Source organism: Alligator sinensis, unplaced genomic scaffold, assembly GCF_000455745.1.
Source record: "Alligator sinensis unplaced genomic scaffold, ASM45574v1 scaffold1073_1, whole genome shotgun sequence".
Classification (NCBI taxonomy): domain Eukaryota; kingdom Metazoa; phylum Chordata; order Crocodylia; family Alligatoridae; genus Alligator; species Alligator sinensis.
In genome coordinates this window covers 75,132-94,101 of record NW_005842539.1, presented here as the reverse complement: position 1 = coordinate 94,101, position 18,970 = coordinate 75,132, and the positions used below count along the sequence as shown (strand labels likewise).

The 18,970-nt window shown below is 42.8% G+C and overlaps 1 protein-coding gene across 1 annotated transcript in view; it reads right to left on the bottom strand.

Moving 5' to 3' along the window:
- Positions 1-18,970, bottom strand: part of ATRNL1 (attractin like 1) — a gene marked incomplete at its 5' end in the record, with an annotated part of 851,278 nt that overhangs the window by 759,248 nt on the left and 73,060 nt on the right. The window contains 2 exons of the mRNA XM_006031896.2: positions 1,038-1,246; positions 7,872-7,956. Coding sequence (XP_006031958.2) covers positions 1,038-1,246; positions 7,872-7,956 — 294 coding nt within the window. The remainder of the gene's footprint in view (positions 1-1,037; positions 1,247-7,871; positions 7,957-18,970) is intronic.

The window sequence follows — 18,970 nt, the reverse complement described above, 5'->3', positions numbered from 1 at the left end:
CCCACAAAAAAACAACACCAAAAAAAAAAAAAAAAAAAAAAAAAAAAAAAAAAAAAAAAAAGCAAAATCCCTGCACTCACTGGCTGCAGCAGCGACAACTGGGGCCTCTGAGGGCTCATGGCAGAACCCCCCCCCCCCCCCACACACACACATACACAGCATGGGGCAGCAGAGATCAGCCCTCCCCACCTGGCACCCGAGCAACAGCTGTTGCATCGGGAGGTTGCAGTGCGGCTCAGCAGGGTGCCGCTGGACTCTGCACACTGTCCGGGAGCTGGGGCTGCTCGGGCTGAGTGCTGCTGGGCTCCGGGTGACTGCTGAAGCTGCCCCAGCTCCAGAATAGTGCACAGTGCCCTGCTGAGCATCACTGCAACCACACAATGTGACAGCTGCCATGCAGGTGCCAGGCAGAGAGGCGATTCCCACTGCCCCACACCACACCAAGGGGCTCTGTCACAAGCCCCCAGAGGCCCTGATAGCTGCTGTTGCAGCTGGTTAGTGCGGGGCTTTTTGGGGCGGAAGGCGTTTAAAGTGCTGGGACACTGGGGCCAGGCAAAGCAGTCATGGGGGTACTGGGTGAGCAGGCAGGGGATGGGGTCGAGTAGGAGTCCCCCTGTGGTTCCCTCCCCCCTCCTCCAGCCCCCCTTCCCCTACTTACCAGCACAGAGCCCGGGTCCAGCTCCCTGCAGCAGCGAGCAGGGACCGCCCACATCTTCAAATTGATTTGGAGGCTTCCGATTCAATTTGGACCTTTTAATGGGTCTCCCAATTCAATTTGGATTCAGAGATTCAGTCCCCAAATCAGGCCAAATCTCTTCCAAACTGAATCAGCTACCAAAGCTTCACACAGCCCTATTTTCTATCTGTTGGCATTCCTCATTCAAATGCTTTTCTTCAGCTACCATACACTGATAACTGCTGCCACCTCTCTCTATCCTCATTTTCATAGTTACCATTCTCATCCTTATACTTATTTGTAACACTGTATAAGAATAATTCACTGCAAAACACAAACAGGAGATAAGTCTCTTACTCACCTGATTTTTTGGGACACTTTGCTTTAAGGACATTATTAGCTTGCCCATATTCCCAGGGTTCACAATGGTTTTTGTTCCACAGACATCTAATCCCTGGACCAGCATTTTTACATAGTTCTTCATCTTTAAATGCTTCACAGTTTGGAGGCTTGTACACAAGGATGTCATTCAAAAGAACACTTGAAAACCCCCCAAATATATACATGGACCTATAAGAAAAGCAAAGGAATATAACTACTTTAGAAGTAAAATGTTATTAGTTACATCACCTTGCTTTCTATAGCACACACAAATATCATTCACATCTCTCTAAAACCGTGTCAGTTATTTCCTTGTAAATCTAATGGTTCACTGGGGGTTTTTTTATGTTACCCCTAACTGAAACTTAATAGAGTATGCTTAGGCTCAGCCAAATTAAAGATATATTATAGAGTGGCACAGAAAATGAATGGGAAGAAGGAAGAGAGATTGCTCAAGGAAGAGTACTGTCCTTGGGAATGAAATAATCAGAACAATATGACTAGATGGCCTACAGGAACAGAGAAATTTCTCTTAGACAGAAGATCCCAAGAGCAAGTAAAAGAAGCTAACAGGTGAGTATTTTTCTCAGATGACAATGAATATCTGATTCAATGAAAGCAGCAATCAGAAAAGACAACTTGGTTTTGAAAGCATCGCTTTCCTTCTCTCTCATTTTAAATTAAGACGACTTGGAATTAAAATCAATCCATACTACTCTGGCATCATGTACCCTCAAAATGGAAGGGAGTTTGGTGGAGCTATAGGAAGCAAAGGGCTCTGAGACGCATCACAAATTCATATAACAAGATCTGAAGATAGAATTGGATGTTTTTGCCACTTAAATCCAATTCTTGGTAAATAGCAATTCCTAAAGCATCGAACACAGTTTAGATAAGAATGTGAACATTTTCAATTCCACTTACCATAATTTATTAAACCTGGCAATAACTACATTTTTATTTATAAGCAGTCCTCTACTAATGAAACAATCTGCACAGACTTTATCAGTGAAGTCTGAGTGCTCTGTTTGCTGAGCTATGCAAGCTATTATGGTAAAGAACTATTATTATTATTATTGTTTACTATGTATCCTTGCATCACTTTGAAAAAGTCATACAATATTTATGCATAGAAAAAGCTGTAAAAGCCCCAAGTATATTTACATATTAAGATTATTAAAACACAATAAATAACAGAGAAGAGGCGATATACAATTTTTGGCATTAAGGAGTCATCGTTTATGGTACCAACAGGTGCTATAAATCATACCCACCTATGGTGAAACCCACAGCTAAGAGCCAACAGAAGACAGTTTCTTAAAGGTTTCTTACAAATTCTTCCATCAGAGGTATGACATTTACCCCTGTAGTATTGCAGTAGCTATAATTGCTTTGATTGCTTATGTTTTTGTTTTTCTTTTTATATAATGAAATATTAACCCATTAAGATAAAGTTAATCTTGTTATAATTTACTTCTTATAATATTTTAATCAGTCATTATTAGTGTTCTGGAATTAACCATCTATTTTAAATTTCCTATTGCTTAGCATAAATATATTTGACCTATTGGTCTCATGATTTTAGAACATAAATTTAATATAAGGAAAATGCTTATGTAAGATTTGCAGTATGTCTGACTTATGTGAAAAGAGGTAATTGTGCGGGCTGGGAGCGACCCGAGCCCTTTTCGCGCTGCACGCGGGCTGTGGCCAGCAGCCCGGGCACGCCGGGGCGGAGAGGGAAGGCCTTCGAGCTGGAATTAGGCACGGACGCGTAGCGGTAGTTTAAAAGATTGTTTACTTACACCGAGATGGCAGTGGTGTAGGCTGGAAAGCTTGATTAAGTTGCGGTTACAGACAGACAACACAGACGGTCTCGTGGAGGTTGCTAGGCTCCACGGTGCAGAGCTCCGGATGCTCTGGGTGAACGAGCCACCAAAATAGGAATCGTAAATACGTCTTATAAAAGTTGCGTTTGAAGACGGGAAGAGGTGGGCGGTAGATCAGGCCACCACGCTCCTCTGGATCTCACACAGGGTTTCTATTACCCTGCCGTGTACCCATGCATACCGGTGGCGGGAACTCTTTTGCACCGTGCATTCCTCTTGCAACATGAGCAATGCACTCTGCAAAAGAAGCTGCAGAAAAGGCGGGAAACTCGTCCCTGCACCGGGGTTTCCTCTTGCTACAGGAAACTCTCCCGTGCAATGCTCTGCAACTTGACGGGGATAATTCTGGTGCCGAAGCACACACACACAATCATGCCTTTTGGGTCATGACAGTAATGAAAGAATGAATGATGTACGTATGTGACAACGTGAAGGAAGACGACTCCTCTTGCAGCAGGTGAAAATAGCCTTCTGTGGTTTAATGGTTAAAGACTACAGCAACGTCGAGTCAGAAGTTAAGGATTACCGAATACTAGACCATGCTTCACCCTGATGGCTGAAGACAGCAAGCAACAACCCCGCCTGAAGACTGCAGACTACAAAGCCAGAAAATCATGTCCTACTAATCCTAGCCTGACAACAGGACAAGGAGGATGACTTTCACGTCTGACTCAGCAGAATCCATAGGCTTGTATGGACAGCTATCACTATAAAGAATAAACAGAGAGACAAGGCTTTGGGTCTTTTCCACCTGCAAGGAGTTTTGGGCTCGTTCAACAAGACCTGACTCCAGCCCTCGTGGTTAGTCTGGCTGGCCACCAGACTGACCTAAGCGACTTTAGCACTTGGTAACACCGTAACCTTTGCAGGACTGTCTAACTATCTGTGTGTGTGAGTACTTGTTTCTTTTGTATAAGTGAATAAATGAATGAATATGCATGGGAATGAGTAAAGCAGATAACCTTACTGTTTATTCTTTTTATGTTGCATGTTTTATGTTCCAATAAATGCAGCGTTGTGCCTTATCCCCTGATAAGATTCCCACTTGTTTTTAATTCACACTGTACACCCCGTGTGTACAACACCCCAAAAACTGTGGGGAACAAACAAGGAGTTTGGCAGCTGCACCCTCCAAATCTCAGGGGATCTACCAGGTGCCAAAGCTATTTGCACAGATGCAAGATCTCTCCCTCAGCTACAAGGATACCTGTATAAATAGTCACACTGGGCTTCTTCCACTAAGAGCATCTCTACAAAGGGGCTGTGACAGATGCATTTTGTAAAAGGGTTACGGAACAGTTATTCTAGTCAGACACTAGTAGCTCTTGGTACACGTTGACTTTTCATGCAAACCTTATCTTTCACCCAATAAAGAAAATTCCTCTGAGAACTGTTTAACTTTAAAAAAAAAATCAGCCGTCTACAGTGTGTTATTGACTGAAAGACGGACTGCATGTTATACCCAAGTGATGACTATACTTGATGTTCAATTTCAAACACACTGTAACTGACTCCAGTGGGAAAAGTCCCACCAGACGGTTGATTTAAGTGTTCACCTAAACATGCTTGTAGCAGAGGACTGAGGGGGTGCCTGCTCCTTTACAGGAGCTAGCAGCCTAGGAGGCTGCTTGCAGGTGGCACAGGGGACTAATGAGAGACTCACCTGACCAGAAGAGGACTCAGGCTGGAGCTATATAAGCCAGATACTCTCTCCCTGGCAGCTGTGAAGTGAGGAGCATCTGACAGAAGAGCAGCAGCTGGGTTCCTGAAGGGACTGGGATTTACCTAAACAATTCTGCAGGCCTAGGAACAGAGGCAAGTTCCCTGGCCAGAGAAAGAAGACGTATTACAGGAAAGTAGCCTTTGCTTTATGTTAAACTCAAACTAGACGGTTTGAGGTGGCTGCCAGAGGGGCTGTGTGCAGAACCAGGGGTCCGAGAGCCCAGAGGAGGGGCGGCATGTGGGAGAACCCAAAGGAGAGGCTGCGTGTGGGACCAGGGGTCTGAGGGCCCAAGAGGGCGAGGGCAAGCAGGCTAGTCTCTCACTGGCAGCTACAGGGTGAAGAGCTGCAGGCAGCAGGGCTCCTCAATGGACTTATATCTTACCTGTGGGACCCCAGTGAGGCTTGGGATGCTCAAGAGACTAGCCCAGACCTGTAAGGTATACCAGCACTACAGTGGAAGGAAGGTTTTCCCCCTTAAAGCAACAGAGGACTGCTTCCCCTTAATGCTCATGTTATAAGCCCAGGGTCCTGTTGTTTACATTGCAGATACACCGGTAGTTTAGGCTGGGATTGTAGGGGCAGTATACAGAGGTCCCATTAGCTCCCGAGGGGCACACGATCACCTTAAGACCTGCCAGAGGCAGGCTCAAGGTTTGGAGCACCTGTTGAGCCTTGAGTGGGCAGAATGCAAGGCAACAGAGCCAGATGGGGGCAAATGGGCCCAGTGCCCGAGAGGGGTGCAACTAGGCAGGGGCCAGGGGCCCAGTGCCTGAGAGAGCCACACCTGAGCTAGCACCTCAAAGCCAGGTCCGACACAACGGACCTGGGCTAGAAGGCCTAGCCAGAGTAAAGGGGCAGAGGTCAAGGAGGCCAAAGTCCACGAGAGAAAACATCTTTACAGTAACACCTGCGAGAGTTGGGGTGTGGTGTAGGGACGGATTGGAGCCATGCAATTAGCCTTCAGGGCTATAGGTGCCTGTGGCAGAGCACTTTTGGGGGTGCTTGCCACTTAAGCTATTTCACAGGCTCTGAGGGGAGCCTGCTTTGGCAGAGCAGCAGGGGTAACCTCCCCCAGGAACTACTGTAAGGGGGACGTTACCCCCTTCTATTCTAACCTCTGGTGTCTGCCACTTCAAGAGCCTGAAGAGGCAACTGGCAGGTGCAGCTCAGCCCTGATGAGTGGACATTTTAAGATTCAGGCCAGCAGAGCTGGAGGCAGCACTTGCTGCCTGGCACCGAGGAAACAACATCTCCTGCTGGAGCTGATGCTCCGGTAACATCAGGTAAGGGCAAGAGCTGACGGGGATGGTTAGGAGGCTCCTGGTCCTGGGCATGACCTAAAACTGCACCCTGCCAGGGATGGGTGGCCTGGTGGGGCTGCTTGTGGCAGAACAGCCCCCCAGAAATACCAGGCCAGTTACCACCCCAGTGGAAGGTGAGTAGGGGTGCCTAAATCCCAGACCCCACTTTCAGGTGGGTCAATTAACATCAGAGGTAGTTGGGGGCCAGGCACGCCTGCGGCCACCTGAGCCTATGTGGGGTGCAAGGCCCTGGAGTGTGGAGAGTGGGGCCAGGTATGGCTGCGGCCACCTGAGCCTGTGGGATATGTGTGTGACCCCAGACCCCAGCATAGGGAGGCACAGTATGGGCCTCAGTGGAGGCGGAGGTGTAGAGCGGGGTGCAGTGGGGCACCTCACAGCCTGCACCAGAGCAGCAGTTGGGAGGCCTGGAGAGCCTAGCAAAGGGCATGGAGCCTAGCAAAGGGGCAAGGAGCCCCAATTGTGCATGTGTGGGGGACAGAGCTCAGTGAGAGTGAGGGGCTCAGAGCCCAAGGAGAGAGGCCAGAGTTAGGGGCCGGGATATAGTTACAACATGTGAATGCTGAGAGGGGTGAGTAGTGAGGCCCTGTGAACAGGGGGCCTGAGATGAGATCCTGTGAGGAAAGTGTGTGAAGTGGGTCCCAGTGAGCAGGGGGCTTGAGGGTAGGCCCTGCTAACATGGGGGCCAGGTTAGGTCCAGGTAAGCCTTCGGGCGCCTGAGGCCACAGGTGGGCCAGAGGCTGATTGGGTGGAACGGCTGAGGAGGTGCCGCGGGTAAACAACGGGGCAATTCAGGAGCCCCTAATTCAGAGCAGCTGGGTGAGTGACCCGGTGAAGGACTAGAAGCAGAGTCACTCCAGGGTTCTGCAAACCGCCCAGTGCTCGCTCGGATGAGGGTCACGGGAGAGGCCCAAGAGGCCGCGCGCTTGCTGTCCAGGGAGTGCAGGAAAACAAGCCCCAGGACCCTTCAGAAAAGGGCAGGGTGAGTGTGGCCCTTGGAAAAGGAGGGGCGGTATGAGAGTGGCCCCTCAAAGGGGCAGTCTGAGAGAGACCATGTGAGAAGTAGTGGAGTGGGAGAGGCCTCAGTGAGACGGAGGTGATATGAGTCTGGCCCGTAATAGGGCAGAAAGCGAGAGGCCTAACACTGGGATGAGCTGAGCCTGGCCTCAGGCCACAGCAGAGCTCAGCTCTTAGGAACGTTTGCAAAGCTTGGGATGCAGTATAGGGATGGTTGAAGCTGCATACTTAGGCCCAGGAGAACAGGGTGTCCGAAGGGCAGCCTCCCGCCTTATTAAGAAACAACGAGACAACAAGGCATGGCAGAGAAAAAAAGGAGGGTGGCGTGCCCAAGGGCAGGTGAGGAGCCTAGCACTGTGGCTAGTCAGGGAGTTCCCACTTTGCCACAGTGCCCAGCAGAGGTGCCAACAGGCTGAGAGTGTCTACTAACCTGGGGGGGGCGCAGGACTGTGACGGCAGGGACCCAGGAGGGGCACAGTGGAGATCAATACGAGGCTCAGTCTCACTCAGAGCCTACAGGCAGCCTCCCTTTTATAACTTTCAATAAGACTAAAGTGTGGCAGGCAAGTGAACAAGGGAGGGCTACATTAGAACCTGAGCCAGGCAGGGGCCACACAGCCACCAGGGGGTGTCACGGCCACCCCTGTGGTCACGGGCTTTGCTGCAATGCTCCTCAACTACTTCATAAAAATTATTTATTGCACAAATGACCAGCATATATAAAGCTGTTCTTGAGGACTAATATTCATGCTAATAAATAACATCAATTGTACATCACGGAACTGTGCTTTATGTAAATTTAACTTTCATCATAGTTTTTCTTCCAGCAAAAACAGTCATAGCAGTTTAAAACATGCTTCATTTACCCATTACTGACAACGGCAGTATGCCCAAATCTGTTCACATCTCGATGCAGATTAGGTTTAGGTAAAATTTTCCATTCATCACAAGCTGAAAGACAAAAGGAAAGCATGTAAGTTCCTGTAACAGTTTCAAGAGACTTTAGAGGAAAATATATTACATATGTAAATACCAAAATTAAGTCAAAAGCATGTGGGCTATATTTAAGGATGAATAACATTTTGAAACATGTATTTTTCAAGCACAATTTCCAATGCTAATTTATGCTTCCCTCTTGAAAAACAAATATTCCTTCTGCTCTAAGATATATTTGTATCCTGTAAGAATTTAAATGCACTGAAATACCCCATTAAATATATATATTTTTACACCTCCTGATAATTACTACTTCAAATATCAAAGGAAAATTGGAGGAACTTCAAAGCAAAAGTCACTCCATGCTCCCAATGCAATGTAAAATTTGGTGTGTCCCATCAGATGGATCATTGTTTAAAAGGTATAACTTGTATTCCTAATTCTTGATGCCAATGGTGTTATTGATTGATATATATTCAAAAGGCACAGTAATGGATGTAAAATTTCTGATACTCTGCCCCTACCAATCTCAGGATAATATGCTTATCTTTAATAATACTCACCTTCTTTGTGATCTTTTCTTTCATACAGAATATCTATAGTGTGTTATTTTTGAGAATTTAAAATCTAAGCTAAGGGAATCCAAATGAGAAAAATATCTGTTCAGTAGTATGAATATGCCACAAGTGCAATCATCAGAGAGAAATATTGTATCATCATGGGTTGGAGGGCAAAAAGCACACAAGGGGCCAACTATTTAACATGAAGCCATGCTGACCTATTTCTAAGAGCTTTAACAACTGTTCAGGGAATTAATTTTTTGGACTACGTAATTAAGGTTGCCTTTGGACCCATATGTAAATTAGATTTGCAATGCAAAGCACTTATAATGTTGCAGACATGCTTCATATTTTTAATGTAAAGTTAAAAAGATGAGATGTATAATACCATTGAAAATCTATTTTATGGGGGATAAATGGATTTGGTATGACCACTCAGGTAGAAGGCTCCTAAATAATCATACCTAAAAAGGAAAAGTGTGTTGTGAGGCTAAGAAAACCTAACAAACAAAGGAGGTACATAGGATGATATTTAGGTTTTTTTAAAACTATTAAAATATTTTCAATATTTTTAATGCCAAGAATTTTGCTAAACATTTTGCAAGCATTAAAGAAAAAATAAATACCTCCAAAAGTATATACATTTTAAAGATCAAATGCAGATGAAGAAAGTCAAGATCCAAGGAAGGGACACTTTCATTGTCATATGATTCTCAGGTAATTATTAACTAGAGAATTTATACTTAAAGAGTTTATGGGAATATGTACATAGGACTGTGGAGGGCAATCTAGCACCAGATAAAGTGCAGTTGTACATTAGGTCTCTTGAATCACAAAAAAACTTTAAAATGTATTTTCTGGAAAAAGTGTGTGCATAAGTGTGTGTGCGCATGTGCATGTTTACACACAGGTAGATTATGTGGTTTACTCACACTTACAGTCAAAATGACCCAAGTGATACTTTTCCAGTTTAAATAAACCTTTAACGAGAGCCAAATTCTCTAATCTGAAATGTTATGGCAGCTCCTATTAAAATCAACAGAAGCCTATATATTAGGGCTATGCGAAGCGACAAGTATTCGCTTTGGATTCAGATTTGGCCAATTCAGAGGGACAGTGATTCGATTTGAGGAGATTCAAATCACTGTCCCGATTTGATTCGGCCAAATCAGATCCAAAGTTTCGGCGCCGCTTCAGAGATTTGGCCATAGACTAAACAGGTAGCAGTCCTCACCACGCTGGACACAGCTGCCTCCAGCTGGTAAGTCTATTGTTGTGGACAGAGCGGGGAGGGAAGGGGGTTGGGACAAGCTGGCCAGCCGGGGCAGGGGGGTGTGGGACTCAGTGAGAGGGCTTCCGCCACTGCGCCCCAGCAGTCCAGGAGGGCATGGGAGCAGGCATGTGCCCCCAGATCTGCATGAGGTGGGCTGAGCCAGGCGGCGCTCTGGGAGGCTAGCCCCAGTCACCTGCAACAGAAGCTGGGGGAGGGAGGTAAAGCCAGAGACTCTGGAAGCTGCAGCAAGAGAACAATGCAAGGACTTGCAGCCAGACCAAGAGCCTGGGGGCCATAGGTTAACCCTTCCAGAGCCACATGTGACCCCCAGGCTGCCAGCTGGACAACCTTGGTTTAAGTATTGAGCTGCTTCTCAGAAGGAAACTCAGAACCTAAACACTGAACTGGATGATGTATTTTCACACAGAACGAACACCACAGCTATCGCAAAAGAGGAATGCAATATTTTTGTCCTTGAGATAGTCTTCACACACATTAGAAAGAGAAGGGTTAAAACTCTTCCTTCTAAAACACAGCTTAAAGAGTCAGAATTTGCTATGGAAATAGGTTGGAACAGGTAAGGAGCCTTAGTTGTGTTGGCTACCAAAAGTGTCTAATCTGCGTTTCATGTAACGCCACTCTTTTAGCCTTCCTAAAATGGGAACAGTTTAATACCTGTAGTCATGTGCAATCTGTTGCTGTGCTATCCCAGCACCAAGCCATGCACTGCCAAGCTCCCCAGCCATGTGTTCCCTCAGCCCCACATGTATACCATGTCTCCTCATACCCAGGGCTGAGGACAGGTAGCAGAAACTGGGAGAGGGAGGGGAATCTGAGACTCTGGTAGCTACAGCAAGAGGACAATGTGGGGAATTGCACCCAGACCAGCCTTTTCTGTTGCTGCTATATATACACTACACTAATAACTGAGTCTATTTAAAGGTATGCTATATACAAATCAAACTGAAAAAAATGTTGCCTCAAAGCACTGATCTAAATTAACTGTTTCTGACCCTAAACAAAGGCAATTATAGCCAGAGACCGCAGTGTCTTTAGGCCGAGGAAACCCTTAAAAAGAGGATAGGGGAACTGTTAAAGGAGGTCAAGTTTTTTACTGAGGCACACAAGAACCAACAGTGAGTCAGCATGTCTGTGACAGATAAATCAATTAGTCTCTCTTTCTGAAACAGGGGTAGGTATTGAAAGCATATTCTATTATTGCCAAAGTAAACGCAGTATCTAACATACAGACATCTAAATGCCAGTAACTGCAACATCTGGCAGTGACTCAGAATCAGTCTACCATCCTGAACAGAAAGAAATAAAACAAGTTTTTGTTCAGCGTCAGGTATGGATCAGTACATCCCCAAATTTCTCTTTCCCCATAATCATCTTTAGTTTATTAATGTATCTCATTAATGTTCTTCACACCTTCCACTACCCAGGTAGAGAGGTGAAAACTAAAGTATTCTAGAGAGATGCCATCCAGTAGCTGTTCTTGAAACAACAACTTCAACAAAGCAGATCACAAAATTAGGGCAGCAATTAATTACTTCTCATCACAAGTGCTAGATCAAGGTGAGCATGATATCAAGTACAAAGATATACATCTTACATCACAGTGCAACACATGCACTAGATGTGCTGGTTGAATTTGAATTACACAAGAGCTTCAGACAGAGTTACATTATTTACTGGAAAATAAAAGTGATGAACAATTATGAATTCAGTTTCTATTTCAGGAACATTTTGCCATTTAAACTATACAAGGCACACATTTTATTGTTACAGCATCCTAGCAATACCTTCCCATTATACTGTAAATTCAAGTTCCTTTTGCTATAATTCAGTGCATGTGAGCAGGAGCAGCTTGTTTACGCATATGGAAGATGTATGTATTTGGTGACAGAAGAAAAACATTTAAAATAAAACACACACAGTATATTTTCACTTGATCTAGAAAAAAACACTCCGAATGATTTTTGTATTTATATACTTTTAACAAAAGGTAGGATTTAACACTGAAAGAAAACCATAAAAACATATTAAAAGCTGGTTTTAAGATAAGAAACCCTTGCAGGCTGGATATATAATAATTCCTAGCTTGCTCATGTTATTTGTCAAACTGGCAGGTCTTTTCAATAAAGTACAGGATAAAAAAAAAAAAAAAAAAAAAAACGTTACAAATAGCCTTTCCTCTTATCTCTTCTAGCCTTCTCAATGACTACTGAACATTGAACAGAGCATTGTGCTAGAAAAATACTTTTGCTGAGCTTTAAATTCCTGATCAGAACTACTCTGTGAAGTGCAGATTACTTCATGTGAAATGCAGGGAGTTAACCAAGTGACTATTTGCTTGGTAAAGGATTTAATATAATTTGTTTTTATACAATATCATTTTTTTCTTACACATTGCAGTGCCTGAATATTTAAACATACCAAAATTCTACAATTATATGAATTTAATATAAACATTACTACAAAAACCCATACACTATTAATAAAATGGACAAATAATAGGGTTTTTTTTCCACTGCTGTCGACGCTTCTTCTACCTTTTGTTTATCCCTCCTATATCAAGAATAATTTAGCTGTTAAACTCAGGGCAGGGAGTACCAATTTTTCTCTGCCTGCAAAGTGTCATGCATATCCATGCAACTGTACAGATAATATATTCTTTGGGAGATTTAGGAACAGTTACATTTGCCATAGACTCAGCATGTAACCTCACGTACTCATAGTCTTCTATAATACATATACATGAGGTCTACTGTTCTTAAAGGATATGTAAAAAAAGAGGTGAAGGAGCTCCATTACCCAGTCATTTAGAAGGGACAGCCATTTGTAATGCCTTAAAGCAGGAATAGCCAACCAGGAGCATGGGTGGCACAAGTAGCCTCTAAGCATAACGTGGCAGACTGGGGAGGGGGCAGACAGCATGGTCTCAGATTGGGCAGGGAACAGAAAGCAGAGCAGTAGATTGGGCATGGTAAGGGGATCAGCGCAACTCTCGGGGAAAGCAAAGAAGTTAATTTGTGGTACACCTGGGTCTTTCACTCTAATCAACAGACTACTGTATAGAAGGGGAGGCAGTGGTGCTATGCTATCGCCACTTCCTCTCACAGCCCTGTTGAAAAGCAAGCAATGACTGTTACTGAATTTTGTGACGTCTGATCCTTTCTGTAGGGTGCTCTAAAAATGTCATCTTTGATATCAAAATCCATTCATCATGGAGTCTGCAAGGAAATTTGGAATTAGAACCCAGAAACAACAGTTATTAAAAGAAGGCGGAGGGTAACAAAAATGTTTAGGGAGCTGGGGTACATGACTTATGAGGAGAGGCTGAGAAAACAGGGCTTATTTAGTCTGGAAAAGAGAAAATAGAGAGGGGATTTAATAACAGCCTTCCTGACTGGAGGTAACAAAGAGGATGAAGCTAAACTGTTCTCAGTGGTAGCAGGTGACAGAACAGGAGCAATGGTCTCAAGTTGCAGCAACAGAAGTTTAGGCTAGATATTAGGAAAAACTTTCTTGCAAAGAGGGTAGTAAAGCACTGGAACAGGCTACCCAGAGAGGTTGTGGGACCTTCATCCTTGGAGGTTTTTAAGATTCAACCAAGGCTTTGTCTTGCTGGGATGATCTAGTTGGGGGTGGTCCTGCTTTGAACAGGGGGTTGGACTAAATGTGACCTCCTGGCTAGGGACAGAAATTACACATAAACCAGTACAAGTGACTGGAAACCGATTCAAATATGTAGCACAACAGAAGTTCAGTGCGTACAGACCACTTTCAAAATGTCCAGAACCAGTTTAAAATGAGCCTGGATGGATGTAGCATCAGATTTAACGGATTTTGGTTAAATCAGTTTATTGAACTTGTCCCAGATCCCTTCCAGATTCAAGTTAAACTCTCAGTCCCCCAGCATCCGAGGACTGCACCTTCCCCACAAGCTCCCACCTTGCAGAGTGGGTAGGCTAGCCTTGCTCAAGCTGTCTGCGCCGGCTGTCTAGCAACCCCTGGGGTCTTGGCCCAGGCCACTGCAGGCATGTGGCTACATTTCTGGAACTAAAAGTGAATGTTTTGTCTGTTCACTTGCTTATTGATTCGATCCACGCAGTTTAGACTAACCTGCAAAGACTGAATCGATTCAAACTGTTCGACTGTCTGTACTTAGCTCAGAAGAATGTGACCAGACAACCGAACTATACAAAAATTATTTTCAAAGCTGAAAGTCAGATGATCACTGGAGGCCACCATACTTAATTTATTTTTAATACAGCTGATGCAATGGTTATTTTGCAAGTTCCTTCTAAACATTTCTAATTCTTATGGACATGTATGAGATAAACATTCCAACCATTGCTCAGAATTTTTACAACTATTTTCAAATTCACAGACTCAAATTTCAAATTTAAAAATTCAAATTTGTTTTGCCATCTCTCTGTGTCTTTTATGACAGAGAGAAGGCAAAACAAAGTGCTATAATCAGAACTACACTGTATTAATCAATCTTATACTGTTTTGTCCCAATCTTATTGTTTTGTCCCAATTATATCTCTATGCAAGAGAAAAGTTTTCATTTTTCTCCACCATCATCTATCATATATATTTCTACAGTTCTTAATTCTTCAGTATTTAAGCCCAGACTTTAGATAGTCTTTTCATATGAAGAAATAATATGTCAAAAATAGTACTTCCTCTCTTTAAGAGTATTTTAATGGAAGCCATTTCTTTATTTTATATCCCCTTTAATGCTACTATATTTAACAATTACTTTCTCACAGTCCATCTCTCAGAAAATATGACTTCTTTTCAAAAGACATGTTTTCTACCTTCCTGAAATCTATGCCTCTCCTCTGCCCAGGTACTCCTGAGTCACGTGGGGAAGTAGAGCAGTATGCTACAGTTACCCTCCCTCTTCTTGGCCATGTTCCAACTTTGTGGATGGGATGGGAGCTAAAAGGTAGCATAGAAAGCACCACATAAAGAAGTGTTGTATTGGCCCCACTTTTGTGCAATGGAAGCATGGAAGTAATTTCATAAAGATAGGCAGCCACAAAAATGTTCAGTTGGAAGATGAGAGATTTTGCTCAGATTGTTTTTTCAAGGGCCATTTCAGGATGGTTGGTTGCCAAAGACCCAATTAACTTGGAAGTTTGACTTTCAATTTTAATCAGAAATTTAAATAAAGCAGCCAGATGGCCACACATACATACACATATTAACTTCTGCCAGAATTGTTTTGGGGCACTCAAGAGTAGAACAAGGCTAGCACTCATAGCTAGTCATATACCTCTCTCCTCCACTATCAAACAATATTTCTTTCCCAATAAAATTATAGCCTAGATTTCATCTCATTAAAAGTTACAAATATTTTTGGCTCTTTTCAGTGAAGAAAGAAGTGTACAGCTTGTTCACAATATGCACTATGGATGCCACAGACCCTTTTGTATTTTAAGACTCTGGATTGAAAGCAAATCAAATACTGTTAAAGTTTGGCGCAAAACTAGCAAACTTATTTTCCAGTTTATTCCACATAGAATAAATCTTTTTTCTTTATTCTGATAATAAAAAACTCCCTACTCTCAGCAAAACATAAAGCCAGACCTGTTTGAAACAGCATGAAATAAATTTTATCTACAGGTGTAACATCCACAACAGAGCCTACGTACACAACAACGAATCCCCAAGCGGCATTAAAAAACAAACAAGCTTGAGTTTGACTACTAAATGAAGCAATTAGTGCATTATACTATTACGATTTTGCTTTTCTAATACTACAGTGATAAACAGCTAATTGCTACTAGAGCTGTGCCAGAGCTACATTTATGACTTAAGTGCTCAAGAATACATAAAATTTAATCCATTGCAGCTGCTGCTCTACATTCTCCTTGGGACGGCACACTGATAATCCATTTGTAATTAAAGATTTTTGTTGTTGTGGTTCAGAAGATAAAACATATACCTTTTACTAAATACAGTGTTTCATAAAGCACAATGTTTTGCTCTCAAAGACTGAAATTAGAACATATCGTTTTCGAAATGCCACTTTTCTACAAGAAAACATAACTTTTAGTAACAAATGTAAACAATATGTAGATTGCAAGTAAAGTCAAAGTCAGATTCAGGAGGCAGTCAAACCAAGAACTTTCCAGATAGGAAAGAGTTTTTAAATATGTATACTAGTTGAAAGAGTTTTTAAATATGTATACTAGTTAAAAGAGGAAAAAATCCGTTTCGGAGTTAAAACTGTAGAGCAGACAATACATTAGATTTAACATGAATACAATCTTTGGGCCCTTGCCAGCAGAATCCACATCCTAACAAGGCCTGCCAAGATGCATTTTAAAGACACATCTTGCATTTATAAACAATATCTACTTTTTTTTTTTTTTTTTTTTTTTTAAGACAGATCCCAAAACTCTTTACAGAGACAGCCCTGAAATGTATCCATATCTGGAGAAGAACATGGGGCAGCTCGTCCTGCTCTAGGAACATTACTTGTATCCATCCATCCACACACACTTACTGGGGGTGTCTAAATATTTCCCACATACCCATAAACCTCAGAAAGTGGCATTTACAACACCCAGAGAAACATTTTTTCAACTGAAACTACAATGAATAATTTAGGCATATCGAATATAGTTACTAATATCAGAATTTGACTAGTACACCACAAGTGACACCACTGCAACTGCTTTTTAAAATTCATCACAAGTAGTCACAGACTCTGTTTTAAGGTTTCTCTTGACCAAAAAGCAAGCTCACTGTCTCTGCTAAATCACCAAACCACGAGCACTATTCTCTGGGCCACTTCATTATCTTTGCAAGCTTCCCATTCAGGTACTGATAAGACTTAATCCATTTTACTTTATAAACATTGATCAGAGCACAAATACAGCAGATATGAAATTTTGATAGAGCTCTCTGGTTGTGTCTAGGCAGAAAAAAAAAAAAAAAAAAAAAGCTATTCTTAACTGGAGTTAATGCAAGCTCTTTGTGAAGACAAAGCAGTTTGAAGTTTTCAAATAAATTAGCGTGCCAACTTAAAGACTGTGCTCCCTCACAGACTTTATTTCAATTTGCTAATCTGTAGGAAGAATACTACTTGCCTTCTCTTCACTAGGATATTAATTTAAATTGGCTAACTAGCAAAACTGTATTTTTTTCACCCAGTGAAAAAAACAAATCTCAAAATCCTTTGTGGGTCAATTTGTGAATGCAGAGATAGAGGTGGAAAAATATGTAAGAGCTCTTCATAGTTCCAAGCATATGATATCCAAATCCAACCAAAATGATTTCAGTAGACCAACAGAGTTCAAATCTGATGGCAGTCTGGGACAGAGTTCTGAAATATTCATTATTTTCTCTGCTTAATATGTCCCTCAAGGCATTTACCAAACTTATGAAAGTCGAGATACACTTCAGGAAAACAAAACCGATCATCCCACCTCAACTTCATTACTGCCATGTAGTATAAAAGGTCTAACCTATCCATGCATACAATTTCCAGGTTAGTTTGTGTGACCAATTCCCTTATGTTCCCTCAACTTCGGAAAATACCTTAACGAATGGATATTATGAAAAAAGTCCATCTATAGAAAATATTAATTCCTTGTGAATCAGGAGTAATGCTAGTACTACATACAGCATAGACCAGGTAACAGTTTATACATTTGATGTATATCCAACATACAGACAGTAAAGCAGAAAATTCTACAAACACACACGGCCAGATTTTGACCCATCTCGTATGGCAGCATGAGGTGACTTGTTTGATCCTGAATACCAGCCACAAATATCAAGCAGTACAGGGAAAAAAGCAAAATTCACTGGGATGATACAACCTCTTCCTCGTCTCACACAACTGGATAAAGAGAATGGGGCGTGGAGCAGCGTGGCTAGAACTCGGGCTCCAATCCTTGGATCTGATGGCTAGCACAGCTGTGGAAAGGATGCTGTACTAGATGTGGATCTGGCCCAGATACCTTCCTCTATGAGAACGGGTGAATGCAGAAGGGGGTATGCGATTGAAACAGCAGTGATTTACTTCCTGGTTTGTTCAAGGCAGCCCAACAAAATGTTTTCCCTTTCTCTGGGTTCATGGCAGAGCCACAAACAAGCACAACAGGACTAACGCAGTTGGTTTCAGATACCTAGATTTAAACATATGACAGCTTCTTATCGCGGCACAAATTTCAATCGTTTCCAAAAACTACAATTTTGTTTTCTCTCTCTCTCTCTCCTATTGAACACAAAGACAAATGGTACAGGAGGCTTCTTTATGTTGATGTGGTATCTGTAACACTCATGCTAATAAACTTTTTAGCTGATTAGGGTTAGGGACAGACATTACACATAAACCAGTTTAAGTGATCAGAAATTGGCTTAAACCTGTAACAGAACAGATGTTCAGTAAACATAAACCAGTTTGAAAATGGTTACTGGGACAGGCAAACAGAAGAGTGACTGCTTAGGGGCTTTTGGAGCTAATCAACAGGTCAGCTGATAAGCTGTTTAAGAAGGGTTTGAACTAATGGAGAGAGGCTATTGTTTTGTGACAAGGTGATAAACACATATCAGCTCCCTACTGGCTTGCTTGCCTGTCAGTTTGCTGTAGACAGTATAAGGAAGCAGGGAGAAGGAGATTGAAAAGCTCCAGATCATCAACAGATGCATACACTGCACACACCCCCTTGCCTCAGAGTGGCAGCTGGAAACACTCCCTCCCCTTGAGCAGCCAGCGGGGAAAAGCCTGGGATGGTGCAAATCAGGGTGGGAGTTTACACCCTTCCCTAATCAGAGCGTCCTGTCATGCCCCCTACCACTCAGCACTTTACAAGGGACGTGAGGGCTGATCTAGCACCCCCTGGCTTCTAGGCTGAGTCACTGCAGGCATGTTCCTGAATTTCCTCAGCCCAGGGAGAATGTCTGTGCAGTTGCAAACTAGTTCAGCCCAGCCAGGTTAGACTAACCTGCAAAGATTGAATCAATTCAGGCTCAAGCTTTTTGAATGTCTGTCCCCAGCCCAAAAGTCTCTCTCTCTTCCTATTTTTGGTAAGTTTTGAAACATTATAATAAAAGAAAAATTCTGTTATGATCTGGAACCAGACTTTTCCCTGGCATTAGAACTGCTTTATAACATAGCACTAGCAGCAAGGCAAGTCCCAGGAGAATCAACCAAATGTAGGGA